Raw genomic sequence first — 26,976 nt, 5'->3', positions numbered from 1 at the left:
AATAAAATAAACGTATCATTACATAACAAAGCATGCAGCTCTTCTCGTCCAGAAAAATTCTTAATTCTAAAGGGCCATTTCATTTTAAACATCTGCAAAGATACATGATTTTTATAACTTAAAAGTAAATATGATTTAAGAGATAATCACTTAGTACAATGGTTCTCAACTTTTTTTCAGTCAGTACACACCTGATGGACAATGCTCACATACATGACACACTTCATACATGACCCTCACGGACCTTTAGTCTGATACAGTATGGCAGTTCTTATGAATAAAATGTAAATATGCCCTGCATCCGCACACCCCTCCCAACAGATATAGATCGTAACTAGAACACATTTCTCCATACAAGTTATCATACAAAATATTATATATACATTCTGAGTCTCATGCCATCTGAGTAATAGCACCATTACCAGGCACACTGTGATAAAATACAAAATCTGAAAAAAAAAAAAAATCCTAACATACATGTAGCAAACCTACCATACAAGAGTAGAATTAATTTTTATGATTTAAAAAACATGTGATGTGTTACCGCCAGCAAGCCTTCTCAAGAGTAGCCCCCACGCTCTACAATTTATTCCCAGAGGGGCTACGTGTAACTCGAGACTACCTCTACTTTAGGAAGCAGGTGAAAGTCTGGCTCTTCTGCCAAGCCTTTAATACATAGAGTGATTGAGTATACACTCATTCTGCACCTGGACTCGCTTGCTTACACATACTGTAACTTAGATCAGTTCCTTATCTCTTGCTTAACTATACAATGAACTTGCCTTGAGTTTAGCTAACCATCAAATTATCCCAACAGACTGTACAACGCATCTTGGTCCCTCAACTACTCCACCCCTATGGTCCAGCAACTCCCCGTCCCCTCGCTCCACCCTTCCCCCTTATATTCCAGCATTTACTTGTCCCTTTTCTCTTCCCCTCCATCCCTATGACCCGACACTCCCCTCTCTCCCTTCCCTTCCACCCTTATGGTTCAGCAATTCCTTCCCTCCCTTCCCCTACACCCCTATGGTCTAGTACTCCTTGTCCCCCCCTCTCACCTTCCCCCTTATAGCCCAGCAGCTCTGTGCCCCATTTCCCCTCCTCTCCTGCTGTAGATCCAGCACCACTCCCTTTCCTCCCCTTGAGTCCAGTACCTCTCCCCTCTCCTCCACCCTTATGGTCCAGCAACTCCCTATCCCCTCTCTTCACCTTTCCCCCTTATGATCCAGCATGCCTTGTCCTCTCTCTCACCTTCCCCCTTATAGCCCAAAAGCTCTGTGTCCCCTGTTTCCCCTCCTCTCCTGCTGTAGATCCAGCACCTCTTCCTTTCCTCCTCCTGAGTCCAGTACCTATCCCCCCTCTCCAATTCTGGCACTTCCTCATCCTCACTAAGTGGCCTCCCGGTCCACAAAAACCTGATTTCTTTGCTGGTGCTGACAGTGGCAACAGGCTGGTCCTTCCCTATGCAGCATCCTGCCAGTGTGTAAACAGGAAGTTACATTAGAGGGGCAGGACTAGACAGCCTAGTGCTACTGCCTGCACCAGTGAAGAAATTGGGGGGGGGGGGGGGGGGGTGAAAGTGCCAGACTCAAGGGGAGGGGGAGAGGTACTGGATCTGTGGCAGGACAGAAGAGGAAACAGAGGGGAAAAATAGAAACAGGAAAAAAAGAAGCCGCTCTGTCTGCCAGCCCCGTGACACATTAACGTGTCGTGATACATCAGTTGGGAACCGCTGACTTGGTATGAACCTTTTTTTTTTTTTTTTAATTCAATATTTTTTATTGATGACAGTTCCAAATAAACATGTCCAATAATATGAATAATATAGAAATTCAAACATCAAAACTTGTATAATACAGCCCACTTGTTAACAGTCGCCATCAAACGTTTATCTTGTTCTCCCTCCCCTATCCCTTCTTTTTTTACACCAGTATTATTATACTTCAAGCTTATACAAATCTATACTTGGAACAAAGGCAAAAGTAAAAGTCTTCCCATTCCATAAGAACTAAACAAGAACTCATTTGTGCTATCCTTCCAGAATTCCAATATCTCCCCCGTTCACCCCTCCCTCCTCCCCCCCTCTCTAACTTCCTTAGTATAAATTCACTATTCCTTAGTGATAGTTCACTGTTGCATATTTTACTTGCAATTATCACATATTCACTTATGGAATGTTAATAACAACAGGAACCTCATCGTCCAATTTCACAGTTGAGCTTCACCCCTTTATGGTATGAACCATTTTTATAGATAAATTAGAACTAACGTATTTAAAAATGAGGGATTACTATTTCTTTCTGGTAAAGAAAGAATATTAGATTAATGCTCGAACTGGGCTGTTGTATTATAGTTACCTAAGATTAAAGGTCTCTGCATCCACGCTGCATTCAGTTAGAAGCACACGAATGTTGTTCAGGCGACCGTGCATTACTGCCAGATGAAGAGCTGAAGCAGACAGAAAGAGGAAGTCAGCATTACAACATACTTTCAGCAAACTGAAAAACGAAAAGGAAATCTGTTGTCAATGAGAAAAGAGATGGGGACTTCATTAGTTCCTTAATTACAAACCATAGGACTCAGGTAAGGGAAAGATGGAATACTTTTGTGCTTTACTTGTAACTAGGATTGATGGAATCTGAAGCAAGAGCCTGAAGACACAGCTGTCATCTCAGTTTACTTCCTGCATAACTGACTGATCTCTAATCCTTTAATATCCCAACACACATAGGGCACTGAATAAATTTATATGCAGAAGGAAAGCAGAACCAGTCCTGATTTTACTCTCCTGCATGCATGAAGATGGTTGTTCTGATTTTTCTGTTGAGATCCCTCATTTAAGCAAAGTCATATCTCCTTGCTCGAAATGAGACATAGTACCTCTCCCTGCACATGGATAAGCATACAGGAAGTAATGATGTAATTAGTTAAACAACCCGAGGGGACAATGGTCCAAGCAATGACATACAGGAATTGTTTTTAGAGACCACCACCACATAGGCCAAAAAATTCTGCATCACTGTTCCTCAGCTCAGAGCCTAACAAGTAAGGTCCTTAAACACCTCTGATTTCTCTATATTCTGGAAGGAAGATGCTTCACATAACTAGTAGCATCCCCTTCCTGAATAACTTGAAGATCAGCTCAGGCCTAACACTCTTTGGCAGAAGCAAAGCTCATCTCTCCCAGAAGCTTTTTCCGGAGTGGCACTGCTTTATTTTTATTTATATAAAAATATTTATTACCTGCGCTATCTACAGTGCTAGGCAGAGTGCAATAAGACCCTCAAAAAATAAACATAAAACAATCCATATAAAAAAACTAAAATCAAATAATAAACAAAGCAATACTGTGGTTAGTAAAACAAAACATAAATCCACCCAGTTCACTGTACGTTGAATCACTTCAATTTTGTAAAAAAACCATAAGACATCTCAACAATGCTTACCATTATTTCCATTCTCATCCACAGCCCCAAAATCAACTCCATTTTCCAGAAGGACAGAGCAAATGGTGGGCAAGTCCTGCTGGGCTGCAAGGTGGAGAGCTGTCTGACGATGCTTGGTCAGTTCATTTACTTTTGCACCTGCAAGAAGCTATTAATAACACCATAAAAACAGGCAGGCCCAGTCCTGCAGGCACCCATCAGAAAAGATTCAAGTAAACACGTACACATAAAAACGCCTCTGGTATACAACACTATGAAGGAAGATGAGAGAGATTGCTCCTGTTCAATAAGAAGGTAGGTTCCTCATTCACAAACTCAGGGGGCCATTTTTCACAGCTTTTTTCCTGTCTAAAGCTTGTTTAACACACTGAGAAGGGCTTTAAAAAAATTATATGGCTACAAACACACACAAAAAGTATGAACATGGAAAGTGTGCCCTGGCATAAGCATAGGTGCACAGGAGCAACAGCTTGGACAGAGCAGAGGGGGAATTGCAATGTATGCTCATATTTATAAAAGATGTTCTCTGGAGAAGATGCATGGGGCTAGATCTGGAAGCGTACTTGATAAAGTCATATAATTGCTTATGTTGCCTTTAAAAATAAGCTTCAAATAGGCACCTTTTGGTCTAACACAGGCATTCTGTGTGAAGTCATTAAGATACACAACAGGCCTCAACAAATTTTCATTAGATTTCGGAGCCAGCCCCCAAACTTAAAAGCCAATAGCTGACCTTTCTTACTTCTCTTTCCCCACCTCACGAATTTTGGGATTGGTGTGGTGGGTGGATTTACTAAGGTCCTTTTCCTATTATGTGGCTATGGGCAAAAAAAAATGTCGTAAATCAGTCTCTTAAAGCAGGCCTTGACAAATTTTCACTGAATCTAGGAGCCAGCAGCTGAAACCTCTTTCATTTCTCCTCCACCCCGCACCCAGAGTTGTTCGCAGTGAAACTGAAGAGTGTATATTGGGGGGGGGGGGGGGGGGGGGCAGAATCCTTTCTATCCTTCTGTGATCAACAGTGGCTCCTTTAGAAACAAATTTACTAAGGCTCTTTTCCCATTCTGTGACTGAAAGTTTAGTAAATTAGTCCCCTAAGGTACCACTGCACATCACAGCCAAAAACCAGAAGTTTCCCTTCTGGAAGCATGTTGTCAGCAGTGTGACATTACCCACCTGATAGGTGAAGCAAATAGGTAATGGTCTCCGTTTCATATATCATCATGGCATACGTCCTCGCCTCTCTCTCATATACCCCCCTTCCCCAGCCTCAGTCACTCTCTCTCTCATAACTCACCCCTCCAGCCTTCATGCACTCTCTTCTCATGTGAAACTAACCCCCCCTTCATATAGTGTCTCTCATGTAACTCACACTCCCGTCCAGCCTTCTTGCAGTCTCTCTTATATGACTAATACCTTTGATTGATGAAGTGAAGACACAATTGCCTGTTTCAGCTATCACCATGGCCTGGATCCCCACCCAGTCCTTTCCTCTCTCATATACCCTCCCCAGAACCTTCACCCAGTTTCTTGCTTGCTCATACTTGCCTCGCACTTCACCCAGTTTCTGTTCTGCTCATACCCCCTCCTCCCTCACACAGCCTTCACCCTGCTCTCTCTCACTCTCATCTGTCACTCCCAAGCAACTAATATTGCTTGGGAGTGACAGATGTGGAGAAGTGGCCTAGTGGTTAGAACACCGGTCTTGCAATCCAGAGATGGCCGGTTGAAATCCAACTGCTGCTCCTTGTGATCTTGGGCAAGTCACTTAACCTTCCATAGCCTCAGGTACAAACTTAGATTGTGAGCCCTCCTGGGACAGAGAAATATCCAGTGTACCTGAATGTAACTCACCTTGAGCTACTAGTGAAAAAGATGTGAGCAAAATCTAAATAAATATTTGAGATTCTACATGGAATGTTGGTACTATTTGAGATTCTGTTGCTACTATTTGAGATTCTGGAATGTTGCTACTAGTTGAGATTCTACATGGAATGAATGTTGCTATTCCACTAGCAACATTCCATGTAGAAGCCTGCCCTTGCAGATCAGCAACGCGGCTGCGCAGGCTTCTGTTTCTGTGAGTCTGACGTCCTGCACGTATGTGCAGGACGTCAGACTCACAGAAGCCTGCGCGGCCGCGTTGCTGATCTGCAAGGACAGGCTTCTACATGAAATGTCACTAGTGGAGGAGTAGCCTAGTGGTTAGAACACCAGTCTTGCAATCCACAGGTGGCCGGTTCAAATCCCACTGCTGCTCCTTGTGATCTTGGGCAAGTCACTTAACCCTCCATTGCCTCAGGCACAAACCAAGATTGTGAGCCCTCCTGGGACAGAGAAATATCCAGAGTACCTGAATGTAACTCACCTTGAGCTACTACTGAAAAAGGAGTGAGCAAAATGGAAATTAAAAAACAAAAATGTGCTTGACAGTCTCCTACCTACCCCACTGCTTTGATAATTGCACAGATGCTTCAAAAACAATGTGTGTCTTAGTTCTGCACTGTGATCTGGCTCTCTGCAAGCTTTAGCCAAGCAGTGCAGGAGGCTCTGCCTCATCTCACTGTTTCAAATTGTACTTGAATCTGTGAGACTTCCTGAACTTCCTGCACTGCGCAGCTCAAGCTTACTATGAGCCAAATCACGGTGCACTGTTTGTGATGCAGCTCTGCAAAAATCAACAATTGGGAAGAAGAAATCTTAGGTGCCACAGTGACCCGACGTCTGAGATTTGCCGAGCCCTGCAACACAATATAATTTTAAAGAAAAATGATCTTCTAACTTGATACTGGAAAGCTACCTTACAGCAGCAAGAGATGCAGATCTGGCTACTACCACTTACAAAGAAGGAGAGTCACCTCTGTGAGGTGCTTGTGACAAGACATTTGTATGTACCAGATTGCGAACTATGATTTCTGAGCCAGCCTGCACAGCCAGGTGCAGCGGTGTTAGTTTGGAGGCATCCTGAACCCTGGAATTGACGTTAGCCTGTACGCTGATCAGGAAGAGTACGCTCTCGATGTCCGAGTTCTGCACTGCCACATGAAGAAAATTCCGACCTTTGTTATCCATCTAATCCAAGAAACAGTAATATAAAATTAACAAAAAGCAAAATATTACATTGTCTCTACAAAACAGAATGACAATCATTCTTGATTCAAAGTAGTTCCTAACATTTAAGGGTGATATTGTTTTACAATTCAAACTGATTATAATGCTACAGTATCTTTAAAAACACATAAAAAAGGAATACTGTCATGTTACATATTAAGCTTATAACACTAAACATGGCTTGTATAGCTCACTATGGTCACACACAAAAACTGACCATTATTAAATTATCTCCCACCCCTCCTGGTACATTTTGCTTGCTTTTGACTAAGAACTGCACACAGTACTGATGCTAGACTGACTGGCTGCCTGCACTGATGAGAAGCAGAGGCATCAAGGTGGAGAATATCCTCATCCTCATAAGTCTGTGCTTTCCAAACATGGTAGTTAATAGAGGTTTTTGTGGCTGCTATGGATGAAGGAATCAGTTAAAGTTATTTCAGCATTTTAAGAAAAAGAAAAACCTGAATCAGCTGTGAATACTAGTGTAGCCTAGTGGTTAAAATAGCGGCTGAAAACCAGGGATGCTCCCATTGATGCTCTTTGTGACAGCAAACAAGTTATTCACCCTTCATTGTACAAGACCTAGACTACCCCACCTCTGGGGCAGGAACTCACCAACTGTACTTGCCTTGCTAACTCAGCTTGAGTAGGACTTGGAAAGATGACTATCAGGCCCATTTTCGAAAGAGATGGACAACCATCTTTTGACATAAATCGGAACATGAACGTCAATCTCCCAGGGATGTCCAAATCGGTATAATCGAAACCCGATTTTGGACGTCTTCAACTTCAGTCCGTCAGGACGACGTCCAAATCTCAAGGGGGCGTGCCAGGGGTGTGTTCAAGGCGGGACTTGGGCGTTCCTAAGACATGGATGTCGTTCAGCGAGACATCCAAGACTCAGACGTTTTGAGCTAGACCTGTTTTTATAACAAATAGCTGCAGTGGGAATTGAACCCACTTCACCAGGATCAAGGTCTGCTGCACTAACCACTAGGCTACTCCCCTACTCCACACAAGAGGTGTCCCAAATGACCAGATGACCACTGGAGGGACACGGGGATCACCTCCCCTTCCTCCCCAAATCAGAAAACATTTTTCCAAACAGCACTTTCAAAAGGAAAAGAGAGACTTTTTTTTGTAGAAAATGATCTTTCCTGTTCTGATTTTGGACATTTTACAAAAAACGTCCAAATTCAGACTTAAATGTCATATCCAAAAATGCCCCTTGCGCATTTGACTTGCCCAAAGTCACAAGGAGCAGCAGTGGGAATTGAACCCATGTTGCCAGGGTCAAAGCCCGCTGCACTAACCATTAAGCCACTCCTCCTCTGCTTTGGACGTCTTGCATTTGGAAATCTTTGTGTTCGAAAATGGTCGAAAGTCAGACGTCCAAATCTAGGAACTTTCAAATTTAAGGACGTCCTTGGATTTGGACGTCTTTGATGGTATTTTCGAAACAAAAGACGGACGTCCATCTTTTTTCAAAAATACAAAGACGTCCAAATCCAAATAGACGTTTCTTTCGAAAATGCCCCTCTAAATCTAAAATCAAGATCCAATCCCCACCTACAGAAGCAAGTATACCGAAGCAGGAGGGATAAAACTATCAAAAATTTGAGCTTCTTGTAATAGTTTCTCATAATTGTATAGATATAAAAAATACAAGTCTGTACTCCAGGACAGTCTTACGTTCCCTTCTGGACATAGCACACATTTTATATACTGCAGTAGGGGTGGCAATTTTTGGGAAGGTGCTAGACAAGATTTAATATTTTTTTAAATTCACTTACACTGCTACAACTTATTTGATGTGAAGCTTTTAAGATACATTTCAGCTTTTCATGGGTCCTCATGAATACTAGTATGAATATAAAGGAAACTGCAGCATCAGGATTTTCACAGATGGCCATGCTACCTGTGCCTCACCTGCTCTGCAGCACCTGGCTCTCGTTTCAGGATTGCCTCAGCCGCTTTGTTGTTCTTGTAAGTCATTGCACATGCAAACGGGGTCATGCCTTGCCGGTCACGCACACTGAGCTTGATCTCGGGGTGAGAAATCAGTAACTGGATTATAACACGATGTTGGTTGCTAATAGCAACATGAATTGGTGTTCTCCCTTCAGCATCCTACAAAGAGGAAAAGAATAAGCCTTCTAATCACATTTAAAAATAGTAAATCCAAAGCGTAAGCATCTCATGCAACTTCAAACAGATCAACCATTTAGCTTTCTACTTTAAACATATTCTTAATTACTTTTAAACATGCACTGTGTCTGACAATAATAAAATGGAATCTCTAACCATAACCTAAAAGAAAAGTCTGGCATTTAACTAATATGATCCCTTATTTGAACACATCTAAATCAATGCAAAAATACATAGTGAGGGTAATAATTAAAATTCATAAGCTCAATCAAATTCCACAGGTGCGGGGAGGGGAGGTATTCAGGAGAAATAATGAAGGCAAAAGTTTGTGCAGAATTTTAATTTAATTTAATTATTGGTGAAAAGTTTGCATTTCGTTATTTCTCCTGAAAACCTACCCCGAGAAATTTCACTTGCTTTCTTTGCATGTAATTTTCCTGTTTGAAACAGGAAGACAGAAAATCAACTTGCTTTCAATATCCAAGCCACGAGGTGTGGAGATTGTAGACTGGGGTGAGGAAGCTGGTCATTGTTCTGTGTCAGAAGAAATAAATGATTGCCCAGAGAGATCATTTGGTGTACTGTTAGAGAGAGAAGCAGAGGAAACCATAGAGTGGAGGAGTGGCCTAGTGGTTAGGGTGGTGGACTTTGGTCCTGAGGAACTGAGTTCGATTCCCACTTCAGGCACAGGCAGCTCCTTGTGACTCTGGGCAAGTCACTTAACCCTCCATTGCCCCATGTAAGCCGCATTGAGCCTGCCATGAGTGGGAAAGCGCGGGGTACAAATGTAACAAAAAAAATATTTGTCTGGACCAATGGGAGAACAGCTAGAATGACATGAGCTTTGTCTTGTACTATTTTCTGAATAACTCAAGAGATGAAAGGAATGGGAAGAAAAACATACAGAAAATGCTGACTCTATTGTAGGGCAAAAATGTCATGAAACTGGCTTTAGAGAACAGAAAAGGGGACATGCTGTCCTGTGAAGCAAAGAGGTCCTCCATCAGGGCTCCCCATTTCCAAAACAGACTGTACCACTGACTGATCTAGGGACCACTCATGTGGATCTAACTGTTGACTTAATGAATCTGCTAGATAATTTACACTGCCCAGGACATAAGTTGCCTGCAGAGTGATCTGAAGTGGCAAAGACAATAGGATCCCAATCACCCTGTTTGTTCAGAAAATATGGCTACTTGATTGTCCATATGGACGAGAACCACTTTTCCATTTAGCCACTTACGAAACTTTTGAAGAGTCTTGAAAATCATTCTGAACTCAAGCTGACTGATGTGGAGTTTTCTTTCCTGAGGGACCAAGAGCCTTGGACCTGCAGATGTTCCAAAAACATTTCCCATGTGTAGAGAGATGTGTCTGTGATGAGGGATACTATTTAGTCTCATTTAGAAACGGCATCCTCTTTTGGTTTGAGTTCATCCATTTCCATTACAAGGAATGCCTGCTGTTTGGTGCATGAGGGATTCTTTTTGAGAGTGGGTCAAAACTGTTTATGCCAATGAAATCTGAGATGCAATTGGATTCTCTCATTCTTAATCTTGCAGAGGGAACTACGTGGACGAAGATTGCCAAGTGCCCCAGGAGAAGAAGAGCCAAGCTGTTATTAAGCAAAGCTGGGCAAACATGAAGGCAAATGGTCCTGATGGAAGATACATTTTTGTTGTTGTAGTCAGGTATGCATCTATGAAGAGAAGTTGTTGTGATGAGATTAGGGTGGACTACTATATGTTGATTAGAAATCCAAGACTTCTCAGAATGATTATAGTTACTTCTAGAAAGAAGTTGTTACTGTGTACCTGGAAGGCACTGATAGTAGCCAATCATCAAGGTAGGGATAGATATGCCAAAACACTTCATGAAGCCTTTGGGGGATGGGGTGCAGAGGAAAGGCTCAAAGGGTAGCATTTGATAATAATGCTTTAGAAAAGTGAACCCAAGAAATTGCTAAAGATCCAGATGGAATGGGATGTGGGTGTAAGCATCCTTCAGATCAAAGGCAGCTAACCAGTTTAAATTTAGGAGAGTTTCTATACATTTTTAGCTATAATGTTCTACTTCAGGTATGCTGCACTACTTCCCACCCCCCATCTTTCTTTTCTGTATGTGGCTGTTAGTCTTTACTGTCATCCATCACATGCAGGAATTTCTGGATGGTCACCAACTCTGATGGGGCTTCCTGTTGCTAGGGCAACTCAGCTGCCTGGTATAACTTGCTACAAATGTAAATTACTGAGAAGAGGTATGGCAAGGATACCAATTGCAAGCTTCCAGCACATATGAAAGACCCAATTACAAGTCTCCAGCATATATGCAGCACCTATGATTGGTCCAGGGTAGAGGAGAAGTGAATGCTCACCAAAGCCTAAAAAAGGACGCTGCAGACAAAGAAACTCTGAAAACTAGCCATGCTGGTAAGAGAGTTTCATACCCTTCCCATGGACTATTTTTCCTGAAGAGGGGTTACTCCCCCCTCGTAACTAATTCTTTATAGCTAAGAATCTTTCTCTCTCTTCTTTCCTACTGTTAGACTCTGTTCTGTAAAACTACTAATGCCAAGAGCCAATAGTTTTGCCAGGTTCTTGGGGCCTGGATTGGCCGCTGTCGGAGACGGGAGTGCTGGGCTTGATGGACCTTTGGTCTTTTCCCAGCGTGGCAGTGCTTATATACTTATGTACTAGTATTTCTTGTGCTGCTGCACTGAGAAATAAAGATTCTTTTTCTTTATCTAACTTAGACTGAGTGTTTTATAAGAATAGCAACCAAACGCAGCCTAGTACAAGAGGAAGGATCATGGAAAATGTAATCATTTTTAATTTTTATTTACAAAAATATTGAGGCCTATGAAGTTGAGAATAGGTCTGAGACATCCTGGTTTTTTTTTTATAGAAGGAAGAAGTTTGAGTAGAAACCTTGACCTCTCTGGTGTGAGGAACATCCTCTACAGCATAGTTTCTGATGAAGGAATCTAGTTCCGCAGCAAGGAGTTATACATGATGACCTAGAACCAGAGTTGAGGAGGGAGACCTCAAACTGGGAGGTTTTGAAGAAATGCTATTCTGTACCTCTAATCAATCATATATAGAACCGACTTGTCAGGCTAAAGAGTTGGCGTTCCAGAAATACACAAAAATTCAAGAAAAGGAACACGAGGAAGAATACAGGATGAAACTGAAAGAAGCCAAGAGAGAGAGATATGTCTGGCGAAAGCGCAAGCAGAAGAACAAATGGCTAGAAATGTAAGGAGGGATGACAAAAATTTCTTCAGGTATATAAGTGAAAGGAGAATGGCTAAAAAGGGAATTGTGAGACTAAAAGATACTGCGAACCGCTATGTGGATAATGACAAAGAAAAAGCAAATTTGCTAAATAGATACTTTTGTTCTGTTTTCACAGAAGAAAATCCTGGAGAAGGACTGCGATGGACTGCAAAAAGTACAAATGAGATTGAAGTGGCTAGAGCACCGTTCATGGAAGAGAGTGTGTATGAACAGCTTGAAAAGCTAAAGGTGGACAAAGCCATGGGACCGGATGGGATCCACCCCAGGATATTGAGGGAGCTCAGAGAGGTTCTGGCAGGCCCTCTTAAAGATTTGTTTAATATATCCTTGCAGAAAGGAGAGGTTCCGAGGGATTGGAGAACGGCGGAGGTGGTCCCTCTTCACAAGAGTGGTGATAGGGAAGAAGCTGGAAACTACAGGCCGGTAAGCCTCACTTCGATTATTGGAAAAGTAATGGAAGCGATGCTGAAGGAAAGGATAGTGAATTTCCTGGAAGCCAGTAAATTGCAAGATCCGAGACAACATGGTTTACCAAAGGGAAATCGTGCCAAACGAATCTCATTGAGTTCTCTGATTGGGTGACAGGAGAATTGAATCAGGGACGAGCTATGGACGTAATCTACTTAGATTTCAGCAAAGCTTTTGACATGGTTCCCCACAGGAGGCTCTTAAATAAACTGGATGGGCTGAAGATAGGACCCGAAGTGGTGAACTGGATTAGGAACTGGTTGACGGACAGAAGCCAGAGGGTGGTGGTGAATGGAATTCGCTCGGAGGGAAAGGTGAATAGTGGTGTGCCTCAAGGATCGGTGCTAGGACCGATTCTGTTCAATATATTTGTGAGTGACATTGCCGAAGGGTTAGAAGGTAAAGTTTGCCTATTTGCGGATGATACTAAGATCTGTATCAGAGTGGACACCCGGGAGGGAGTGGAAAACATGAAAAAGGATCTGAGGAAGCTAGAAGAATGGTCTAAGGTTTGGCAATTAAAATTCAATGCGAAGAAATGCAAAGTGATGCACTTAGGGAATAGAAATCCTCGGGAGACGTATGTGTTAGGTGGGGAGAATCTGATAGGTACGGACGGGGAGAGGGATCTTGGGGTGATAGTATCTGAGGATCTGAAGGCGACGAAACAGTGTGACAAGGCGGTGGCCGTAGCTAGAAGGTTGTTAGGCTGTATAGAGAGAGGTGTGACCAGCAGAAGAAAGGAGGTGCTGATGCCCCTGTATAAGTCGTTGGTGAGGCCCCACCTGGAGTATTGTGTTCAGTTTTGGAGGCCGTACCTTGCGAAGGATGTAAAAAGAATTGAAGCGGTGCAAAGAAAAGCTATGAGAATGGTAAGGGATTTGCGTTACAAGATGTATGAGCAGAGACTTGATGACCTGAACATGTATACTCTGGAAGAAAGGAGAAACAGGGGTGATATGATACAGACGTTCAAATATTTGAAAAGTATTAATCCGCAAACGAACCTTTTCCGGAGGTGCGAAGGTGGTAGAACGAGAGGACATGAAATGAGATTGAAGGGGGGCAGACTCAAGAAAAATGTCAGGAAGTATTTTTTCACGGAGAGAGTAGTGGATGCTTGGAATGCCATCCCGCAGGAGGTGGTGGAAATGAAAACGGTAACAGAATTCAAACATGCGTGGGATAAACATAAAGGAATCCTGTTCAGAAGGAATGGATCCTAAGGAGCTTAGCCGAGATTGGGTGGCAGAGCCGGTGGCGGGAGGCGGGGATAATGCTGGGCAGACTTATACGGTCTGTGCCAGAGCCAGTGGTGGGAGGTGGGGCTGGTGGTTGGGAGGTGGGGATAGTGCTGGGCAGACTTACACGGTCTGTGTCCTGAAAAGGACAGGTACAAATCAAGGTAAGGTATACACAAAAAGTAGCACATATGAGTTTATCTTGTAGGGCAGACTGGATGGACCATGCAGGTCTTTTTCTGCTGTCATTTACTATGTTATTATGTGACCGAGTATCAGGCTTGATGAAACAAGTGGATCCTCATTAAGGAGGAGCCACCGATTCTGTTGCTGGCCACAGAATCTAGGCTGTCACGTATTGAAGCACTGGGTCAACCATTCATCTCCTTTTGAATCTGCTGCTGTCAAGGAAAGGCCATGTCCTCATGGTTCTCTGCCAGCACATCCAGTTCTACTACTACTCACTGCTACCAGTCTCCCCCTTCCTTTTTCCATTACTGCACTCCCCTACCAACTCTCTGCCTTCAGACATACGACTCCAAGGAATGACCAGCATACCTGGGTATTTACATTGGCACCAAACTCCAGAAGGCACTGCACTACTTCCTCCAGCCCCCAGCAGGATGCCAAGTGCAGGGGTGTCTGCCCATCTCGGGCCTCTTCCTCCCCTTCCCCATTAGGGCCTGGCTGTCTGGTACTATTTACATCACAACCACTGAAAGGAAAGAAAGATTTAGATCACTATAAGGATCTGACTGCTCCATTCAACCCTGTGTAACATCAGCAAATTCAGAGAAGCAGCTTCAAGTGCTACAAGTCTTCGAAGCATAGATTTACTCATGAGAAGCACAGTACTCATAGTATAAGCATATGAAAATAGTGCTCAACACACTCCTTGGGACACAGCCAGCCAGTCTGGTTTTCATGCATATTCATTGTAGATAGATTTACAAATCTAACTCTCTCATGCACATTCATTGTGGATTCATAGAAACCAGACAAAATGGGTGGTGTCCTGAGACCTAGGTTGAGAACCACTATAATATATGACAGTTACGCCAAAACCAACTGCCCATTTTACTCACATGAGCTCAGTTTTTCATTAAAGTCATTTAAATGATTATTTACAATGCACCAAGCACAATGTTTTTAGCAACAGACTCAACAGCATTACAGTAAAACACCTTTTATCCTCCCAAAAATTATGAAGCCCAGGCCCTGATCCTTTATGAACTTCTATTAGCCAAATATTAATTGGCTTCATATTTTGGATTTATGTCTTTTTCAGTGGTAGTTCAAGGCAAATTACATTCAGGTACAGTAGATATTTCCCTGTCCTTGGAGGGCTTACATCAATGCTCATCAAGCTTTCTGTGGCCAAGACCCCCGTTATCAGGGCCACAGAAAGCATGCAACCCTCCACAGGCTGATAATGTTTTTGATAGACCAGCCAGGTCGCCAATCTAAAGATGAGTTTTGTGACCCTATTTGGGGTTGCAGTTCAGAGTTTGGGAAGCCCTGGCTTACAATCTAAGTCTGCACCTGACGCAAAGCAGTGTTATGTGACTTGCAAAGGATAATAACCAGCAACAGTAGAATTTGAACCCTGGCTTCCTTGGCCCACTATGCTAAACAGTAGGCTACTCCTCTGCTCCAGCAAAACTTTAATCAATCAAAACTGTTTTAGCACAGAGCTCCCATTATCTGGAAGGGCCTCAATCATGACTATTCTGGATAAACCATATTTCTAAGGACATTTAAAATACAACACTGAGATCAATACTGTGAAACACTAAAAGTGCAAATACCCAAACATGCTGAGATTCAAAAATAACTTCCACGCTACAATGTCCTAGTACTTTTGAACAAATCATACAAAATGTGGCTCCTGTAGCATCTGCACAGCTGTCACAGTTCAACTTCTACACAGCTACACATGTAGAAGCCTAAGCCACTAACCTTAAAGCTGGCTGTTTTCTAAATATACAAAAAAAAAAAAAAAAAAAAAAAAAAGGAAACTCTGGTTAAAACTTTAAAATGACCTTAAGGTAGCCTGAAAAGGTTGGGCCTGCAAGAGGAGCTTTTTTAAGAAAGGAGAAGAAAGGCTGTTGTCCTTATAATATATTCTTCTTCAGGAACAGAGAGAGGCAAGTCCAACCTGCGTATGAGGAAGCAGGCAATCTGCTCATTATTTTCATCAATGGCTTGGTGTAGAAGAGTCTGTAGACATCCTCCGGGCCCTGGACCCCAGCAGGTTGCATCACACCCATGTCTTACCTGAATTAAAACCAAAGACCAAGGATAAGACAAATCAGTAGAGAATACAATGCAGGAAAATAAAGACCCTGCCTGTGCCTGCCCTAAATGGTACTGAGTTAAAAGTTATTTTCTTATCAAAACCTGTCAAGGCTTTAAGACTTCAGAGGTGCGTTATCCCACCATGGCGCATAATTTTTATTATTTTAATATTACAAAATTAATAAAGGTTGGTACACAAAGATTTGAAACTAGCTCCCAATGGTTTTGCATTTAAAGGGTTAAATTTTAAAGAGACACTTGAACCTGACCAATATTGAATTACTTTATACCCCTTCCTAGGTGAACACTGCTCAAATAGGAGCATCCCACTCTTTGATAAGTTCACTAAGGTATTTTAGTTCCACCATAAACCAAAACCTGAACTACTCAGAAAAGAAACTGTTTTTATATTAGGGTTTGTCCAATGCTAAATTTTAGCATTATTTATTTTTATTTATCACAATTTCCTAAACTGTCATTCATATTTCGAAAAAAATATCAAAGCAGTGTAGAAAGCTAAATTAAACATAAAATATCTAAAAACAAGATTAAAAAATTTTTTTTTTTAAATTACAAAAACAAAACAATACGTTCCTTACGAACATCTGCATGACAGCAGGTCACAATGAAAACAATGTCCCTTGCAAACACACAGAACTAATTTAAGAACAAATTGAAAAACATAATACTCACATACGCAAAGTAAGACCTAAATTCCCTCTGCAGGGATCACAGAGACTGCATAAATAAGCTGAGAAAAAGCTTGCACATTAAAGGAGGCCTCTGTTGAATTTATGTTTAAATGTGTTTATTAAAAGACAAAATAGTACAGTTTGTAGGGCTATAGTCAAAATACATTTCAAGAATATTAACTACAAAACATACAATTAATAGCCTCCAACAGTTTCGCCAGTTTTCTCTTTACTTTGAATCTCCCCTTTCCCCCCATCTTCCCTCCCCCCCTCCCTCCCGTCCCTCCCGTCTCTAAAGAGCAATTATGGATACGGAGGCAAAGAGTCACTATCTAGCTTAGCCTCTTATGGAGCTATCACACACAAAACTTATGTTTGATTTACAAAACCTGCCAGTGCTGCCAAATCAGGCCATGTCGGTTAGCTTCCAGAGGTCATTTCCTTTTAAAATTCTTAATCTCTAGGGCTTCGAGGATTCTAGACAAGTACCTCATTAATTTGTATTTTTTCTCTTACATCATTTCCCTCTGTTACCACGCCATGGAAAACACCTCCATTCAACCTTTAAGAATTCAAAATCCTACTTCTAGCCACCTCTGTTAATGAGTCCCAAAAAGGGGCCCATGTTTGGCAGAAAGACTCTCCTCTGGGTGAGGCCAGGTCGCCCACCGCTCTTCGTTCCAAAGAGCACAAAAAAATCATTCTCGCTCGCCATTGAGACAGGGTTGGTGAGTCTGGCGTTATCCATAATTGCAAGATAACCTTCTTACCCAGTAAAACCGTTTTTTTAAGAAACGGGCGCAACCCTATAGGTGGTCTTTGTACCAAGTGAAATTTATGGAATAGTAGCTGAGGCTTTTTCCGCCATGTAACCCTCCACATTTCCGACACATGACAACACACTTGCGTCCAAAATCTGGCTATTCGGGGACAAGCCCAGAACATGTGACCCAGCCCCGCTGGAGAGTGACCACACTTCTTACATCTATCTTCCTGACCTACATGCGCCCTCCATGCTCTATGTGGAGAAAAAAACATTCGAGACAGGAATTTATAGGCCGTTTCTTGCAGCGCCACGCTTTCAGAGATTTTGGGTAAATCCAAAAAGCATGCCTTCAAGTGATCAGATTTAACGTTCACTGGTAGTTCTTTATTCCATTGCATTGCCAATTGTTCGTAATCAATCTCACCTAATTGCTCACGTAGTTCCGAATGGTAATATTTTAAAGGGACTGACCCTTGAGCATCCAAAGCTAAAAGAGACATCAGTCGGCTCCATATTTGGGGACTCAAATGTGCAGGTGGAATAGATCGTAAATAATGTCTTAGTTGGAAGGAGGCAAAAAAATCTTTTCTAAGTACACCAAATTCTCTGTCTAATTCTTCAGTAGTTTTTAAAATACCCTCTTCTGAGTATAAGTGATGTATATAGCTAATCCCCCGTGTTTCCCACTCTAGGAAAAGTTTAGTCGAGCTCCCCGGGGGGAAGTGGTTGTTGCCTCTTATCGGCAATAGTGGAGTGCAAGTTGTAGAAAAAACAAATTTACGGCCCAGCCAACGCCAGGTTTGTCTTAATGGAGACACCACTGATGTGAAATACCGGGGTGTGTTTACTGCCCCTGGCGTAGCATGTAGCCATGCACTAAAATGTCGGGGGGAGAACACCATGGTCTCTATACTAGTACACGAAAAGAAACTAGTGCCACGAAACCAATCAGAGAGGTGGCGCATATTACTTGCCACAGAGAATAACTTTAGATTTAAGAGTCCCAATCCCCCCTTAGGTCTAGAGAGATATAATTTAGCAACTGGTAACCTTGGTCTCTTCCCCTGCCATAAATATTTGGTCATTACCCTCGTCAACGTCTGATCATCCTTATGTTTAAGGAACAAAGGAAGCACTTGCAATACATAAACCCATTTTGGGACCAGAATCATGTTATAGAGGGCTATCCGCCCCATCAAGGATAGGGGTAAAGTCGTCCATGTTTGCAAAGTCTGTCTAGTTTTCAGTTTAAGGGGTTCTATGTTTTGGCTATAAAGGGTGGTCAGATCGGCTGTCAGCCATATGCCAAGATATTTCAATTTATCCTCTGCCCATGTTAATGGAAATGCCCCCTCCCAGGTCGAACGTATCCGTGTCTGGACTGGCAGAGCCATAGACTTACTCCTATTCAGGGCAAGGCCCGAGTAGAAGCCAAACTCCTCCAGAATACCAAATAAATACAGGAGAGAGGATTGGGGTTTTGTTATAGTTACTAATATATCATCTGCAAAAGCTAAAGTTTTGAGCTCTCGCGAGTGTAATTTAATCCCCCGCACATCTGGGTCCCTTTGGATAGTGCATAACAATGGTTCAAGGTATAACAAAAATAAGAGTGGTGAGAGGGGGCAACCCTGTCTCGTGCCACATGCTATTGTAAAGGGGTTTGATTTCATACCATTAATCAATAATGACGCTTTTGGATTAGTGTATAGCGTTACAATAGCATTAAATATCCACCCTCGGATACCAATATAATCAAGGACAGAAAAAAGGTAATCCCATCTCACCTTGTCAAAAGCCTTTTCGGCATCTAAGCTAACTAGCAGCAACGGTTCGTTCTTGGTAAGGCTCTGTGCAATGGCTAAACAGGCCTTCCTGACATTGTGACAAGGGTGTCTACCCCGCACAAACCCCACTTGACCCTCTCCCACTAATTTTGGTATTAGAGGGGATAAGCGTTCCGAGATGATCTTCGCTAAAATCTTTAAATCAACATTTATAAGAGATATAGGTCTATATGAACCTGGATTTTCTGGTGGTTTGCCCTCTTTTGGAATTAGAGTTATCAAGGCTTCATTAGACTCTCGCCTAAATCCCCCACATTCAATGGATTCCTCAAAAAAATCAAGAAGCGGGCCACCCACTTGTGGAAAAAGCAATTGATAGTACTCAGCACCAAATCCATCCGGACCCGGAGCTGACCCACGTTTTAATGATTTCACTACTCTTTGCAGCTCCTTGGCCCTGATAGGCATATTTAATTGTTCTAGCACTTCAGGGTTCAGACGTGGCATTCCAGAGTCTGCCAAGTAATCTGTTATGGACGGACCGAGTGGCGCCTCCGGGGCTTTGTATAGGTTTGCATAATATTGTTCCAATAATCTGACTACTTCCTCTGAGTTGTTTATTTGTCTACCCTCTGCATCTCGAAGTGTTGGTATAAACCTATTTCCCCCCCAGGTCTTATTCAGGCGGGCCAACAATTTCCCAGATTTATTACCATGTTTGTGGAAAGAGAAAGATCTATAAAAAAATTGTTTCTTTGTTCTCTCATGGATCATTGTATTAAGGGCTGCCAGAGAGGCCAGCATAACCTCCCTGGACTCTTTCGTGGGGCGTGCTATGTGTGCCCGTTTCGCTGCTTGATACGCTACTTCCAATTGTTTCACTCCCTTTGCCAATCTCTTTGAACGAGCACACATATAAGCGATTATATCCCCACGAATCACTGCTTTGGAGGTCTCCCAGAACAATCTAGCTTCCCCCGCATGGCCCCCATTCGTGTCAAGGAAATAAGACCATCTTTGTTTCAAGTAATCCTGGAAGTCTGCGTCCTCTGCCAGATATCCAGGAAACCTCCAAACTTGGTGACGTAAACTAGTTGCTCCCACTTCCAGTTCAATCCAAATCATTGCATGATCTGAGATTTCCATTACTCCTATCTCTGCACGTGGTACTTGAGGAAACAAGACTGAGGATATTAATATATAGTCTATTCTCGACCATGAGCTATGTGCTCTGGATAAATGCGTATAGTCTTTAGATGTAGGGTGGGTTAACCTCCATGGGTCTATAAGATCTAAAGCGGTACTCAAATACCCCAATCCTTTACCCCTCCCAAACATTGGGCTTGTTTGCGGTCCAGAGCGGTCTTGGAGCCCATCCATGACTTGATTAAAGTCTCCTGCCACTATCCATGGGCTATGACCATATTGGATTCCTAGCCGAACCAGGTGTTGGAAAAAGGAATGGTCATATACATTTGGGCCATAAACATTAAGTAGGAAAACTTCTTGTCCCATTATGTTTAGCTGTAAAAGTATATATCTGCCCTCCCTATCTTTACAAATTAACTTTGATGTGCATTGCATATTTTTATGAATTAAAATTGCCACCCCTCCTTTTTTGCTGCCCGAAGATGCAAAATAACATTCTCCCACCCAACGTTGTCTAAGCTTTTGGTGCTCAACGTCCGTTAATTTAGTTTCCTGAAGGCATGCTATTCCAGCTTTGTGGCGCTGCAACGCTGTCAAAATCTTTGTGCGTTTTATTGGGGAGGAGATACCCGATACATTCCATGAAATCAATCGGGGGGTTGGTGGCCTAGCCATCCTTTAAATAACTTGGTAACATAAATTAGACAACTTCCATATTCCTAGAGCTCCCGGGTGCCCAGCCCCCACCCAGCAGCCTAGTTTGTGTAACAGAGGCGGCCTACAGTCTTTTCCCAGTAACTTCCCATTCCTATCCGCCTCAGCATTGCAGCAGGTTTCACCCAAGCTTTGCACTTTTCCAGGTCCTTGCTGTAAAGATAACATTTGCTCCAATCGACAGGACTCCATAATCCAACATAAACAGTGTCTAGTTTTGTGCTTCTCCCTTCCCCCCTCCCCCCCCCCCACCATGCAAATCTAATCTCAATTCTACCCTGCTCTCCCATATCTTCCCTACCCTCCCCCCTTAGACCTACCCTCTTCCCTACTCTATTCCCCATTTAGTCGCACCTGGGCCTACGTCACCAGACGCAACCCAAATTAGCCGCGTCCGGTGAGGGGTCAATAGGTGCCAACAAAGCCTCGTTCTCCGTCATTTTTAAATATCAACAAATTTCTGAACTTCCCTCCACCCTCTCCAAACCCCCAAACAACCGGGTTATACATCTCTCATAAAGCTTAGAGCACTTGCGAGCCAAATGACTCTAGTTCACTTATCATCGTTCCAGTCTTAGAATTGGCTCTCCAGCATCTGGGTGCCGCCAGTTTTACATCTTGCATCCATTCTTCTGCACAACTGGGCCACTCGAACCCACAAACCAAGTGATCAACAAAATTCCAAACAGCCAACCTGGCAATCTCGATAATTGTAATCCAACAGGTGTTTTAATCACCTCCAGCCTTTCATGATGATCTCTCAGTAAAGCTGTTTTAATCAGTCTGCTGGCCCTGCTACCTGCTTATTCAGCCATTCCACGGCTACTTCTGGTTTATTAAAGGCTTTCCAGACTCCATTATCCATGATTTTTAAAGTCGCTGGGTATTGTAACATAAATCTGTGTTTCTTCTCCACCAGACTCGTGCAAACTGTCGAAAACGCCCGCCGCTGCATTGACAAGGCCGCGGAGTAATCCTGGAAAACACGGATGACTGCGCCATCATACTTAGTGGAGTCTCTGCATCCTTTATATGCCCGCAAAACGGCTGCTTTTTGTGAATAGTCGTGAAACTTTGCTATGATCACCCTCGGGCGCTGTTCTCTTGCTGGTCTAGGTCCCACGCGGTGGGCCCGCTCAAGACGTATTTGCCTCCCCTCTCCTGCTTCGGGAAAGTTCGCTTGCAACCAAGTTTCAAGAGTAGTTTTCAAATTGGCTTCTGATAAGGATTCCGCAAAGCCCACAAAGCGGAGGTTGTCTCGTCTTGATCTATTCTCCAAGTCCTCGATTCTCTCTGTATAATCTTGTATCAGGCGGGACAATCGTTCTAGTTCACCCGAACTTTCTTGGTGCCCCTCCTCCACCTCTGCCACCCGGGCTTCCAGCTCGCCCGTGCGCCGCGAGAGTTCCGAGGTCACCGCCGTTATGCCTGCTATTTGTGTCGATAACTGATCAAATTGTGGGGCTAATGCCCGCACAACTGCCTCCGTAAGCTCCGGTATGAGCGTCTCACCATTCTGGCTGGAAGGAAAATGTGCCGGCGAAACCGGCGCCATGTTGGATTCGACAACTTTTGTTTTGTCTTCCTTTTTCTTTCCACTTTTCGCCGTTTGAGCCATCAGAGATCTCGTAATATACTTGTCCATATATTAAGAAAGCTGTTTTGCGCAGTTGGGGAGATTTTCAAGGGCGGGGATCGCCAGTTAAGTTGCTTTTTGAACGAGGCTTTGAGCAGCTAGAGTAGAGCACGTCTTCTGCCGCTCACTGCATCACGTGACCCCCACCTCTGTTGAATTTAAACAGAGAGATTCCCAGACAGAGATAAGGAGGGATGGCATTCCCAAGAGAAGGGGCAAGAAAGCTAAATGACAATAAGCATGTGAAAAGACAACAAGCAAGGGGGCATGAGAGGATCTCAGACTATGACTAGGGAGATAAGAGAATCTGCAAAATAAGCCAGATGATCTGAATGAAGAGCTCAGTGAGCATTGACAAACAACTGGTAGTCGAAGCTGCGCTGTTAACAAGAGGAGTAATGTGGTCGAACCCTTGTGTCTCCTTGAGAAGCTCAACTCGCAAACTGCAAATATGATCTGCAAAGCTGAAGTGTACCTAACATCAAACTAATAACCTGGCCACCTGCGTAATTCTGAAGTTTGGAAGTAAACAAACGTAATAACTGAAGCTATAAGGGGACTCACCAAAGTCGATGCAATATCTTCCAGGTCATTTGACAATGCCAGCCACAGCGGAGGATTCCCCTTGTCATCTGGCACAGACATGTCTGCTCCACGAGTGCAGACAGCATCCACCACCAGGGGCAACTGGTTTCTGATGGCCAGCTGTAAGGCAGTCTCCCCCTCCCGTGTCCTGCAATATAAAAACACAAAAATGGAAGCTAGATATTCCCTTCATGAAAACAACAAAACCCAACCATACTTTTGCATACACCAATACCACCACTTTTCATTTCTAGCAGACTTTAAAGAAAATTAAGCTATTGTTAACTTGTTGATATTAATTATAATAAAAGCAGTACCATATTGCAGGCCATTACTATCACTAAATGACTTCAAACTTTGCAGTACTTTTGCATAAAGAAAGTCAGATGTGTAATTAGAACAGAACAAGATCATCTTGAGGCAGAAATGCCATTCCCAGAGTACTCTATTTTCTCCATACCCATAATGCACACTGACAATACTTCTTGTAGATAACACTGCACTAAGTATCAAAAGTGTGTACTTGAGCCATAATCCACCAGAGCATGAGATCACCTAGACCACCTTTGTTCTATCCCACCACCCATCAAATGACTGCGAGAAACTCGTCAATGTTAGCTATAGTTCCCCTTCAGTGAGCTGGATCCAGCTCATGGAAAGCAGCTTCATAAGGTTATGTGGTATCGTATCAGTTGATGGGCAGAAATTGCTCATCTTTGCTACTACTTCCTCTGTTCAGTTACTCATTCAGAAAGTACCCACACCTTTGCCCCCTCTCCCAATTCCCCCAAATCCTTATTCAGCAACTCTAAACAAGCGGTAGGCAGCTCCACCTCCACACCTTCTGCACCCCCTTAAAATTAAAGGGTAGATCGGGGAGGGGGGGGGGGGAGGGGAGTGATCCTGTGAGGAGAAACAAGTGCAGACAAGTCACCTGATGACCTTATTTCTCAGCTACTTTCTCCCAGCCTCTTGCTAAATTGGGTGTACATAAACAGCTGTCAAAAGAATCTTATTTTCTAATAATTGTGCCTCTCTTCATTTCATTAAAGCAGAAATGCCATCTGCTATTAACCCTCGTTTTTAAGACAGATGAAACATCAGGTTCTTCTACTCCTTCAAGAATACCCCTGGAGTTAAATCCTCAGCTTGTAATTTTGTTAGTCACTGTAAATGGGTGATGAAGCTACTCTTCCAATTCTGTCACCTGTGTCCACTGACTTTCAATTAGGATCACTTGAGGGTTGGCCATGTCCACAAGAAAGGGTTTCAGATCAAGCAAGAACTGAATCATTAAGTAGACACTGCCCCTGCACGTGGCTTGATCAATAATTGCCCCTTTTCCGGCTTGTCTTTTCAAAATAGAAATCAACTTTAGGTGTTCTGGCAGCAATAACTACTTTCCTCATCTTGCCAATCAGAGCAGCAGCATGTCCTTCTTGCAGACTGTCATTTATTGCCAGCTGCAGTGTGTGCACAACACAGCGCATGTGGTGAATTTGGGAGAGTTTTGAGGCAGCTAAAGATCATCTAAAAGATCGTCATTTTGTTGTTCTATGGCAAATTCAGCTTGTTCCTCAGTTGCAGGAGCGTGCTCTTCAATGTCAAACATTCCTGCATTTCTGAAGTGTTCTTCAAGCTGTTGGTCACTTTCATTGTTTGTATTAGTTTAATTGTACTTAGCATGTTTGAAGTACTGTCAGCTCCAATACATAGAACTTGTTCTTTTTAAAGTTCATAATCTTGCAGAACCTTTTCCACTAAGAACTGGAGATGAGCTTCTGTGTCTTTTACTGCCAGTGTCTTGGTAGCTATTTAATTCTTGTCTCAAACAAATCGGACACTGATGGCAAAGTAGTTCACTCTGTGGTGTGTGCAGGCATCCATTTTAAGAAATACAAAATGCTCCCTTAGAGATTTTAGTTCTTCCTTTTGGTTAAAGGCTTCTTAACATACCATCTTCTAACACTGTCTCTTTCCAGAGAAACACCAAGGTGTTGACCATTTCTCTTTTTAGACCTATAAAAGCTGGTCGTGAAAATAATGATAAAGGCACACTATCCTTTACAACAAGTTGTATGATATGTTTTTTGAATGTTTCTGCCATCATTGTTACAGTAACTTTGTCACTAACAAAATATCTTGTAACTGATGTCTGAAGTTTTCTGGTCCTTTGCCTGGCTTGAAGTGCTTGAACATTGGTTCCTTGCTTTTGCTGTCATCTTTCTCTCTCAGTTTTGAATACTTCTGGAAGAAAGCACTGTAAATGTCTTTTGAGAGGCTCTTCTCCCCCCCCCCCCCTTATAAAGTACAGCCCCCCTGAGCCTCAGTGGGCCCTCCCCAGTCCCATCTTGAAGGGCTCTGGTGGTCTAGCAGCCTCTTCGTGGGCAGGAAAGAACCCCACTTTTTCCTGTCTGCTGATGCTACTCTGGAAGGTGCTACTGCATTTTTTATGTTTCAACAATTTTATTGATGACATTTCCAAACCAATACACTCCACATACTGAAAATACACAATCTCAAAGATGAAACATTCGTTAGAATACCAAGTGGCTATAACCCGTCATCAATGTTTTAACCTTTTTGTCAACCCCCCCCTCCCCCACCACTCTTGTAATTACTGATTCCCCCAAAGACAAACACAATGAATAATAAATTCAGCTTCTTCCCCCCCCCTTTAATTAACAACCCCTCCTCCCCACCCTCTTATCCCATTGCAACGCTCAAAATGCCAAAGAAGCGCCATTACCTTTGCCAAGGGAGTTTATTCAAGAGTTGACTGCGTACTCGGGGTGAGATTACATTTAAATACGCCCCCCATACTGCCAAGAACCTCCGCTGCCTTCCCGGTGACAGACCCGCACCCCTAGCCTCCTAAGTCATTAGCTCATGCAATTTATTCCTCCAATGCCAGAAGGAAAGGAGGGTGATCCAGCAGCCAATAGAGGAATATACATTTTTTCCCTACAATACAAGCCTTCCCTAAGAACAGCTTCTCCCCTCGCGTACCCGTGCTCCACAATCCAGGGGCACTAAATATCGCTCTTTCAAAAGTTAGTCTAAGTGTTGTGCCTAGAACCTTGCTGTTGCATTTTTTAAATGGCTGATCGGGAAGGGGTGGGGGGAGGGGGACTCAGGGAAGGAGGGGATTACACCTAAAACACAAATTTACTCTGAATTATTCTTGAGTGTTCTGTACATGTAAAAATCCCATACAGTGTTGACTAGTATTGGAGGGTGTGAACTTACTTCAAGCCTATGTTTGTACTTCTTGTAAATGGTGTAAATGTTTGCACTGTGTCAGTTGGATCTTAATAAAAGTGTTGAAACATAAAATGGCTGCTGAGACTGCCGAGACCCACAAGACTACTGCAGGAGGTCTCGGTAGCCATTCTGAAGGTAAAATTATGTATCATACCTGATAATTTTCTTTCCACGAATCATAGCTGATCAATCCATAGACTGGTGGGTTGTGTCCATCTACCAGCAGGTGGAGATAGAGAGCAAACTTTTGCCTCCCTATATGTGGTCATGTGCTGCCGGAAACTCCTCAGTATGTCGATATCAAAGCTCCATCCGCAGGACTCAGCGCTTAGAGAATTACACCCACAAAGGGACACTCTGCCCAGCTCACCA

The 26,976-nt window shown here is 43.0% G+C and overlaps 1 protein-coding gene across 2 annotated transcripts in view; it reads right to left on the bottom strand.

The window, feature by feature from the left end:
• Window positions 1-26,976, bottom strand: part of ANKFY1 (ankyrin repeat and FYVE domain containing 1) — a 138,792-nt gene that overhangs the window by 6,145 nt on the left and 105,671 nt on the right. For both annotated transcript variants that reach the window (XM_030222266.1, XM_030222267.1), the window contains exons 15-21: window positions 23,320-23,488; window positions 15,872-15,990; window positions 14,272-14,428; window positions 8,490-8,690; window positions 6,342-6,518; window positions 3,447-3,594; window positions 2,358-2,448 (exon numbers count right to left, since the gene is read on the bottom strand). In XM_030222266.1, coding sequence (XP_030078126.1) covers window positions 2,358-2,448; window positions 3,447-3,594; window positions 6,342-6,518; window positions 8,490-8,690; window positions 14,272-14,428; window positions 15,872-15,990; window positions 23,320-23,488 — 1,062 coding nt within the window. The remainder of the gene's footprint in view (window positions 1-2,357; window positions 2,449-3,446; window positions 3,595-6,341; window positions 6,519-8,489; window positions 8,691-14,271; window positions 14,429-15,871; window positions 15,991-23,319; window positions 23,489-26,976) is intronic.

This window comes from Microcaecilia unicolor, chromosome 13 (genome assembly GCF_901765095.1).
Source record: "Microcaecilia unicolor chromosome 13, aMicUni1.1, whole genome shotgun sequence".
NCBI lineage: Eukaryota > Metazoa > Chordata > Amphibia > Gymnophiona > Siphonopidae > Microcaecilia > Microcaecilia unicolor.
Note: the sequence above shows the minus strand (reverse complement) of the source record. Positions and strands in the feature narration are given on the sequence as shown.